The 11,280-nt window shown below is 32.9% G+C and overlaps 1 protein-coding gene across 1 annotated transcript; it reads left to right on the forward strand.

Annotated features, from left to right (window-relative positions):
* Positions 1-3,726: 3,726 nt before the first annotated feature.
* On the forward strand, positions 3,727-4,650 carry LOC109795605 (uncharacterized). The gene is made up of 3 exons (XM_020355134.3): positions 3,727-3,886; positions 3,976-4,037; positions 4,375-4,650. The coding sequence occupies exons 1-3, from the start codon at positions 3,829-3,831 to the stop codon at positions 4,489-4,491; spliced, it is 237 nt and encodes a 78-aa protein (XP_020210723.2). The 5' UTR covers positions 3,727-3,828; the 3' UTR covers positions 4,492-4,650.
* The last annotated feature ends 6,630 nt before the right edge of the window (positions 4,651-11,280 follow it).

Genomic DNA, 11,280 nt, shown 5'->3' on the forward strand with positions numbered 1-11,280 from the left:
GATTATGTCAATATCAACCAAAGGCAAACAAATCAAGTTTACCTTGTACTTCTTCCCATTCACAACAATAGGACAGTTAGCACACAGCTCAGAAGCAACTACTGAAGAAGATGCAGGCGTCAACACTAGCAGTCTCAACCCCAAGTCACACACAGGTACACCCAACACAACAACACAAGTATAGGAAATAAAGGAATGTGTAGCACCCGAGTCAAAGAGAATCATCACATCCTTACCAGCAGCTTTACCCTTCCCCTTCACAAGATCAGAAGAAGTCGAAGCTTCAGCACCCGTCAGAGCAAATACCCTACCAGTTGTAGTGGGTCTGTCACCCCTCTGAGTCTCAGTCCTCTGCACACTACTCCTCTGAGTATCAGCTCTTTGCGCATCTCTCCTCGGTGTACTCCCCTCCGATCTACTCCTGGTGGGACAGTTGAACGACAAGTGGCCCATCTGCTGGCATCTGTAACATCTACTCTCCGCGTGTGGACAATCCCTGATCAAATGGGATCCACCACACCTGTAACATCTCAGAGTGGCACCTCCACTCTGTCTACCTCCACTAGCAGTACTGGAAGACTGCCTACTGACAGGACCCCCTTGCTGTGATTGGGGCCTATCATAGGGCTTCCTCTGACTTCCACCTCCCCTCCTGGACTCAGCTGGTCTCTCGGTAGCTCTAATCACATGGTTACCCCCTTCTAACCTCTCCACAATCTTCGCCTTCTCTACCAAGGCAGGAAACTCGGTGATGGCCATAGGCACCACCACCTTCTTCAGCTCACACTTCAGACCCTCTGCAAACTTTCTGCACTTCCAAGCCTCAGAAGTAGCCTGTGAATAAAAACGAGCCAAGTGCTCGAACCTCATCGCATACTCCGATACAGACAACCCACCCTGGTGTAACCGTAGGAACTCAGCCTCCTTGGCGTGCCTTACACTCTCCGGAAAGTACTTCTCCATGAATGTCGTCCTGAAGCACTCCCAGTCAACTGCAACTCCTCTAGTAGCAAGCATCTGATAAGTGCTTCCCCACCAATGCTCGGCCTCTCCCACAAGCATATACACAGCATATGCTAACCTCCTCTCTGAAGGACATCCCAGGATAGTAAAGATCTTCTCCAGCTCACGGATCCAGCGGTCAGCTACCTCTGGATCCGCATCTCCTGCAAACTGTGGAGGATTACACTTCTGGAACTCAGCAAGATCCCGACTTTCCTATGACCCTGTAGGTCTTGCTGCACTAGCTGCAGCTCTCTCAGCTTCCATCCTAGCAAAATAGGCATTTTGCTGTTGCATAGCCATAGTCATCATCTCTATGGCACGTGCTATCTGCTCGTTGGTCCTAGTCATCGTCTACAAAAAGGAACAACATCTTTAGTATACTACCATTCAACCCAACTACAATTAGCAACACAATAATTCATCACATCAGTCAACACAGCAAACAACACAACAGGATCACACAACACAAAGTTAACACAACAAAAGCCTAAAGGGACCACCCCCAAAGAGTGTCCACTAGACTCGACTTGCTCTGATACCACTAAAGTGTAATGACCCGGCAGGTCACCACACTCATAATCGCAGCACACCGGAAACACTAGACAGAATAGAACGAGTATATAAATATAGGATCTAGAATATAAATATATACAAATGTTCCAATCCGACTAGAGTTAGGGCGTACAATATAAAATACAATCCAAAATAATCAGATAGTGGCTTAACATCCAAAACATCAGCCAGTTAAGACTCCCTGTCCTCTGCCAGCTATAAGCTTGCTCCTATCACAAATCTAGCCCTGCTCTGCTCCCATACAAGTATGATCATCGCAGTCCAAACACATGGAAACAACAAGGGTAAGCTAGTATAAAAAGAACAAGATATAGGGAAATTTTTAAGTAATAACAGCAATTACAACCATCAACAATTCATCCATAAACATCTTGTCAGTTATTACCACACAGTTTATCAATACACACAAAATGCGTCGTCACGCATATCACCTCGGAGATCTCCTACAACACCTCAGCCTTTCGGCCTACAACACCTCAGCCTTTCGGCCTACAACATCCAATATCAACACACAGTACAACACAACTGTACAGCTCAACATATCATCTTACAACAATGTACAAGTGATACAACTCAACATAATAACTTACAACAATATACAACTGATACAACTCAACATCAGCAACAATATTATCCACTAATCATCACATCATATTCGCCTATTTTAATTCAACTCAAACATTATTAATAGCATGATCAATAATTTTGCAACATACAACATATAATACGACTCACCCGTCTTGTTTACAACTCATCAATCATGCAAAATTACCCACCCAAACAACACCAATCAACCTAAGCACCTAAAACAACTTAACCAATGCTGACAGCTTGACCCCTCTTCACTAAAACAGCCATATCTGGAGTTCTAGAACTCCTTTTTGGGTGATTCCAGCGCCATTGGAAAGCTAAGATCCAAGGCTACAACTTTCATGAAGACTACAAAGTCCAATTCTAAAAGCACAAAGGCGCTCAGCGCCTCCAAAGCGCTCAGCGTTTTACCTCCACAGATTCTCCTCTAGCTCTCTGCCCCCAAAGCGCTCAGCGCTTTAAAATGGCTCAGCTATTTGGTTCCAGGTGGCTCTCTACCCCCAAAGCGCTCAGCGCCTTAAAACGGCTCAGCCGTTTGGTTCCAGAAACTCTTCCCTGTCACGAAACTCCCAAAGGGCTCGGCCGTTCAAAACGGCTCAGCCGTTTGTGACAGCAATCACAATCCCTCTACCATTTTTGAACAACAATCCTGCAAAAACAAGAAATTCAAGCACATGCAATCCACCCAAAACACCCCATTTTCATCCAACAACCCAAAAATCAATTCTTTTTCAACATGCAACTATGAAAACATCAAAACCCCAAATTTTCACTATTACTCCGAAACCCCGAAAACCTTAATTTCATCATTCTCAACCAAAAATCACCAAACATCAAACAGCTAAGGAGTTCTCTGAACTCTCTTTAAACCAAAAACTCAGAAAAACCTAGTTTCCCTTACCTCGAGCAAAGATTCCGAGCTTCGGGCAAGAGAGAATGGAGAAGGAAAAGCTTGAAAGAAATGGAGAACGGAGAAGGAAGAAATCCGAACACTCCAGCTAGCAATCCAACTACTCAGCACCTAAGTTCACCCAAGAAGGAAGAATCAGCCAAAGAGTAGGAGGAGTTTGAGGGTGTATGAGTGAATGAGAGAATGGGAAATGAGAAATGTGATAGGGGAAAGGAAAAAAAAATACAAGCGGGCCTCACAAATACTATAATTAAAAAAGTAAAATTTAAAAGCAATATGAGATATTTATTCTAATTTAATATATAAGGTGAATTTATCAATGATGTTATCAAATTTAAAAGATATCGAAAAAAAAATCTAATTTATAGGAGATTAACATATAAATGATAAAAGTGCATTTGAATATTTTATTCTTTATTTTTTAAAATTATCGTGTACAATTATTTTTTAAGAATAGACATAAGAAATAACATATAATAAAAAAAATTAAAATTAAAATCAAATCAAAATAATTTATTTTCTAATTTTTTTTAGAACTGAAAATATATTTTTTTTTTATCCATTTGAAATATATTTTTTTAAAAAACCATTCTTAGTAATCATATTTTTATTGTTGAAAAAAAATAAGAAAGAAACGGAGAAACACATCGTAAACATTAAAAACTGAAATTTTTAGGGTTAGGGCTTATCACTCTCATCATAACCATAAACCATATTCCTTAGTAGATTGATTGAGCAGCAGAGGGAGAATGTCGAAGAAGAACAACCTTGCCAAGAGAAAGAAGCAGTACGAATTCGATCTTCGAAGTAATATCTCTCCTTCGATTTCGCCCTAACTCAAACTCAAGCTTCGATATTCATGTTCTGATTTCGTGGTTATGATTATTTTCTTTCAGGAGAGGAACAAGAGAAGCAAAAAAAAGAGAAGAAGCTCCAAGCGAAGAGAAACAAGATGAAGGTCAGTGTTTGCATCTTAATTTCCCAATTTTCTTTTTCTGCTGAGGTTTTTATTTTATTTTTTTTTAAATGGGGATATGTGATTTTAGGTTTCGATGTTTGTTTCTGATTTAATTGGGTTATGTAAAAAGTTGTTAACTTTTCATGTGAAAGTTTTAATTGCTGAATGCTGTGACACTGGGTCAAATTTAGTTTCTATTCTTCCAAATTAGTTGAAAGCTGAACTGTGATAAACAGAGTGTATATGCTGTATGAAAGATTGAAGTGTGTTTTTCTATGTGTCTTAAGGATTAATTGTCTTTTGTATGATTTTGTTTTTATTGGGCAAATGTATCTAGGTTGATGGTAGTAACAAGAAAGAGAAACGTGGATTTCAAGTGGGGAAGAAAGTGAAGACCAAGTTGACTGCTCTTGCTAAAGCTAAAGCTGCCCAGGCAATGGAGCTTGACAAATGAGGTTTGACTTGTGTAATTGACAGTGTTTTGTAATTTGTTCAGCTATAAGACTTTAGGGTGTGAACGGTATATTAGGCGATTAATTTTATATATAATTAATTATTGCCTCTTTGTTACAAATTTTGGTCTAGTGAACGGGATACTTTTATTTCTACATCATATTCAATTTGTTTGGCACTTGAGAAATGTATGAGAAATAGGCAAGATAGATGAGAAATAAAAAAAATATTAAAAAAAAGTGAGTGTATGAAAGCAAAGAGAAATAAAAAGTGGAGTGACCCATGAGTTATAATTTTCACGGTGAAATGTGCAAATACAGCAAAGAAATAAGGATGATGATGCATTTAATTGATTAAATGTATTTGTTTTACTGCCCCCTGATTGTTTTATATGAAAAGTGTAATTGATTGATAAAATTTTGTACTTGTCTATCTTGCAAGTTATTTGCAGAGCAGAGGAGTGTTTAGTATTTTGTTTTCATGATGATGTCTGTGCTTTCTTTGTGCATTGGATTCATTCCATTTTTGGAAGAACTAGTGACTAGTAAGGTGTAATTGATGTCCTTTTTTAGGTTACAATAATCTAAGTCTGCATCTGAGCATTGTGGTAAAAGCAGGAACCTTTGCTCGTTTGCGTTGGTTTTGAATCCTAAATAATGATGATTTGATTATTCTTGTGAGTATGATCAACATAAAACTGCTTAAATTCTTAGGTATTAAGGAATAGTTGGGGCCTATTTTTTAGGTTGTTGCTATGCGAGGAAGAATCTAAGCGTTGTGAGGTCAACAATGCTTTCACATTTAGTTTCAATTTCTTCAGGGTTAAAATTTTGTTTCCGAGTAAAATCTTTATGACTGGAAGTGGAAGATAAGGATATCCACTCGAATGAAACAACTTTTTGAGGACAATAAACTAATTCTTTATTGGAAATTTTCGTTTGACAATGTATTTTGTGTATGCCAAAGTATTAAGTTTAGACATTGACGTTCGATGGAATAGGCATGTTATGGATGTAGATATCATCAGAAAGCTTTCATGTCCACGCATCTCCTTAACTAAGCAATTCTTTATTGGGTTTTGGAAGTAAAATGGTATTCTTATCCACAAATCTTAAGTTATGGGGGGTTAAACTCATCATTTCACCTAAGTAAACTCGTGTGGTTGGGATAAACAGTTTGTTGTATTATAAGTCAGAATAATTTGTGTGAATGTTCCTATAGCTTAGTAACTAGTACAGATTTTGTTCAAATCGTGTGTCTCTCCCAATAAACGTAGGTTATGTTTGGATTAAAAGAAAGAGATGAAATGGAAAAGAGCAGAATGGAATAATGGAATTGAATAAGAATTCCTGTTGTCATCGTTTGGAAAGTAAACGAATTCAGATGCTTCCAATCTGATTATCTGTGTTTCAAACAAGTAGAGTGTGCACACACCGGAAGTCTGGAACTGTGACCATTTACCTGGTGTCATACTATAAAATCCAATATTTATTTTTGATAATTTGGGCTCTAAGAATAAAAATAAATCGGAAATGACATATCTGAATGCAGTTAACTCTCTTGAAATTAACATACTAAACTATTAATAGAACAATAGTTGTTACAAGGTTTATAGAAGTCCTCAATAAAATATATTCAAATTAGAACTTCATACTGCAATTCAAACAATTTGGCAATCAAATGAAGTATGTAGTCTCTTTATGCTATTTTGTCAGCAGTCGAAGGGTTAACCAGCTTAAAATAGCTTTTTATTTTTTCACATTGAGAATTGCTTAACGAAGCTATATAATGCCCAATTAAAAATAAAAGCCATTGTTATGAACAATTTTATTTTATGTCTTCATTGTAGGATTTTGTCGAGTGAATTTAATTATTTAATGCAAGTTTTACTGGTAAAATCTAATTGAAGACCAATAAGAAACTTTTACACTTCATAAGTACTTTTAACTTTTAAGAAAAGAAAATTAAAAGAAAAAGTAATATAAGTTTCTTTATGAATTAAAGTTAACTTGTACATAAGTTATAAAATACTTTTGTAGAAGTTAATACTACAGAGTTTTAACAAATTAGTTTAAATAAGTTAATTTTAAAATTTGGAGAACTTTATTTTATTCTCCTAGTGTTTTTGACAAAAAAATTGTTCATAATGTGTATTAGGAAGAGGTTGAAAACACTAGCTTTGTACTTTTGATCTGTTTCACCCCTTGAGTTGTCCATCAGATTTGTTCTTATGTAAAAACCTTCGTCGATAGATTATTAATAATACAATATATTTTAATTTTTAACTAAATAATTTTAAATAAAACATTCTGGTGTTATTGTTCGACTTATAAAAAGCGAATTAAGAACTTAAATTAAGATATTTTTTTAAATCTTATGATATTGAGAAAGTCAAAGCGTATTAAAAATTTAAAATGGGTTATATTATTAGAGATGTTCTCGGTTACCAAACAAATCATACTAAAAGAAAACATAATCATCCTGTGACGGAGGCCCAAAATAAAAAGTGGTCAATCCATTGCTAGAGCAAAGAAAAAATATTAACCTTTTGGTGTTAATTTTTTTATAGTGATATGTGACATTTAAGGAGTTCTTTGTGTACTTTCAAAATTGATATATAAAATTTGGATGGATATATTTTATAATATTAGCATAGTGATTCAAGACTCAATTGAGGGGAGAAGGAAAAGGAAATGTTGAAATAGATACATGGAAATTTTAGTTTGACACGATTGATCCTCACAGTTCTCGTAATTTTTCTTACGGATTAAAAAGTTAGTGACACGGAAATTAAATTAGTATAAACTATCGTTATCATTTACAATAAAGTATTCAATAAGAAAACATTGACCGAAATAAATAGCACTAAAAGGTAGGAATGTTTGAAGTTTACTTAATTTTTTGTTTTTTACCAAATTATACTTTTATCTTATTCATTAGATTCATTTTGATCTTTTATTTTTTTAAATATTTATTTTGATCATTTATCTCTTTAATTTGGATCAATTATGTCCTTTTGAAATAATGTTTATTTTTAATTTTGAGACATAATTTTAAAATATCTTTTGACTAATTCAAAACTTGAAATTCGTTTTCTTAGATTTACTTATATGAAAATTGTTGACCATAACTACAGTTTAAATAAAAAAATATTATAAATATGGTAAAAATTGTATAAAAATAAGTTTAAAGGACAATTGAAAATTCAAAAATTATAATCTTACACTATTTTTAATTGCTTATGAGATATATTTTTAACATGATTTTCATTACATTTATAACTTTTATAAATTAAACGTCAATAGAATTTTATAATTTTTATATAGTTAAATCTATTGTTACAAGTTTCACAACTCAAATATGTCAAAAATTGATTCAAAATTGTGTTACAAAATTAAAAATTATTATTATTTTAAAAGAACCAAATTGGTTCAAATATAAAAAATAAAAATAAAGGATCAAATGAATGTTTTAACAAATAAATAACTAAAATAAATCAATAAAATGAGATAAAGAATAAAAAATATATAATTTAGCTTATTCTTTTAATCCTTATTTTCCATCTAATAAACACAAACACTGGTTGTTGTTGCTGTTTTTTTTTTTTTAACAAGTTAGCACGTATTAATTAGTTCATATAAACATGTAAATTTAGGCTGAGTTGACCTACTTGAATGGTCTATGACGGACCACCATAGTCAGTTTAAGTGAAAATTATTACTTTTTTAGCTTAGGCTAATCTTTTATGGGTTGGGCCAAACAATTCGACTCATGAACCCATGTTTGTTAGAAACTTACTTTTATTGCTTTCCAAAATAAAATTTAAAAAAAATCACTTTTTTTTTGCATATTATATATTACAATAATGATAACATTGACATACTCTAGAATTAAGAGTTTAAGTTTAGTATATTTTCATTAAATTTTTTATATTCAACTAATTAAAAATTATCTCATGATTTTCAAAGTAATTACTACAAAAGTTAACAATATTATATAGTAGTCATACTTCGATGATAGAATAAAAAACATCTTCTCTCTTTGTGCAGTCAATTTTTTTTTACTTAAATTAACGCATCGAATATAATTGTGTAATAAGTAACACATTCATAAGTCAGAGATAAAAAATATGCGAGCTCAATACAATAAAGCAAAACTTAGAAACTCGTTATGAAATAACATAATACCTTATCATATCACATAAGAAATATAAGATCTTCCAACAAAAAAAAAAAAAAAAAAAAGAGAGTATACAATCCTCCCAAATTTTCTCACAAAGTGTTTTAACTATTTTACGTATAAGTTTTGCGTTTTCCTTCTAATGAGGTTCAAAGTTCTTATCCTCTTTTATAGGCACTTATAAATTTCTTTGCTTTAAAATTCGATAATCCTCTTCAACGTTGCTGTACCATCATTTGCTATCCATATTGCATCATTTAAAAAAAAATACTAATATATCATAATGCATTGTTAATAGAAAAATGATAAATTACAACATTTGTTATCTCTCTACATTTTTTGCACATATAATTGAATAATTATAATTTACCTTTTGTTTTAAATAGTAAATATCTTAAAGTATAAGTTGAGTATGACATGAATTATAAAAGATAGGTCGAGTAGTAATAAAATATTTTTATATTATTTAATTTCAATTTTTTTATATCAGATACTTTGTGTAAAAACAATCAATAGAAAATAAGCAAAATATGATAAAGATAAAGAAAATTAAAAATATATTTAAGTGAATAATAATAATAATTCTTAAACTAGTAATAATATACCTTAAACTAATAGGAAACTATTCTTTTGTATATATCAAATAGTAATGAATTAAACTTATAGAAAACGATATTTGATTTTTTTTTTCCCAGTTTTCATATTATAAGAAGTTAGCAATAGTTCATAATGGACAAAACAGGAATCACGGGGACCGGTCTGGTGACGAAGAGATCAAAAAGAATTTTAAATTTGAATTTTGAATAATAATAAAAATGGAGAAAAAAGAAAACCCATTTCAAATTTATTTATTTATTTTGACTGACAAACCCATGTTAGACTAATTGAATTTTGGATTGAGCCCAAATAATTTAAAATCTAAAATTGATTAAGGTACCTCATTATGAGTTAGTCTAATCAAATTAACTTTGTACGTTGATACAATGATTTTTCTTTGTTTACCTTAAACTTTGAAAGTTATTTTCATAAAGTTTTTTTTACTCAAATAATACTATTTTAAAAAATATTTACCTAGATAATAATTGTATAAATTTATTTTTCAGTCTAGCACTATTTACTATTCACGTTCCAAAACGGGTCGTTCTGATTTCAAAACGGGTTATTCCAGATTAAAAAATAACACATGACGAATGAATCAGAACGAACTGTTTCGGATTCAAAAAATGCACATAAAAAGTGAAATCAGAACGGGCCGTTCTGAATCCGGAACGGGCCGTTCTGGCTACAGATTCAGGTTTTTTTTTCCCGATTTTCACTTATCAATTACCAAAACTCAGAGACTACCATCAAGTGATTAAATTTATTTAATATTAACATTATAAATATAACTAAATAAATTTATTAAAATTCATTACAACAATAAAGATTAATGGTGGCGTGACCAGGAGTGTGACAATAGGAACAATTTTTTACACAATTATGTTATTCTCTAATGTCCATCTCTATTCTAATCCTGCTGGACTTTGGCTGACTCTTGAAAGTTCTTTTTCGTTCTATATTTGGCCACAAAGTTAGAAGAAACGCAACATCCGAGAGAAGTTTAACCCGCTGAGAAATTTACAATAAGGCTAAATGAAATGTGGTATGATTGCAGCAAGTTTCAGAAAGTTTATATCCCTTGCTCCCATGACCTGCTGGGAGATTTACAGTAAGGCGTGACCAGGAATGTGACAATAGGAACAATTTTTTACACGATTATGTTGTTCTCTAATGTCCATCCCTATTCTAATCCTGCTGGACTTTGGCCGACCCTTGAAAGTTCTTTTGCATTCTAGATTTGGCCACAAAGTTGGAAGAAACGCAACATCCGAGAGAAGTTTGACCCGCTGAGAAATTTACAATAAGGTTAAATGAAATGTGGTATGATTGCAACAAGTTTCAGAAAGTTTATATCCTTGCTCGCATGACTCACTGGGAGATTTACAGTAAGACTAAATGTAATGTGGTGTGATTGCGGCAAATTCCAAAAAGTTCATATCCCTTGTTCGCATGTACTCGCTTCTTGCTTACATGCACATCACGACTATCAAACTTACATATCTCTCATATATACCTTACAATAAGTTGCAAAAGTATACGAAGGACAGTTTGGAGAGCTCTGACATGAAGATTATTGGCCTACTTACACTGGTCCAACTTTGTGGCCAAATCCAGAATTCAAGAGAACTTTCAAGGGTGACCAAAGTCTAGTAGGATTAAAATAGATATGGACATTACAGAACAACATAATTAGTTTCCGCCACCATTGATCTTTATTGTTGTATTAAATTTTAATAAATTTATTTAGTTATATTTATAATAATATTCAATAAATTTAATCACTTGATGGTAGTATCTGAGTTTTAGTAATTAATAAGTGAAAATCGAAAGAAAAAAAGCCTGAATCTATAGGCCAGAATCGCCCATTCTGGTTTCACTTTTTATGTGCATTTTTTGAATCCGGAACGGCTCGTTTTGATCCATTTGTCATGTGTTTTTTTTTAATCTGGAACGATCCGTTCTGGAATCAGAATGGCCCATTCTGGAACATGAACAGTAAAAAGTGCTAGTT

The sequence above is a fragment of the Cajanus cajan genome, chromosome 3 (assembly GCF_000230855.2).
Source record: "Cajanus cajan strain Asha chromosome 3, NIPB_CcT2T_4, whole genome shotgun sequence".
Taxonomy (NCBI): Eukaryota; Viridiplantae; Streptophyta; class Magnoliopsida; order Fabales; family Fabaceae; genus Cajanus; species Cajanus cajan.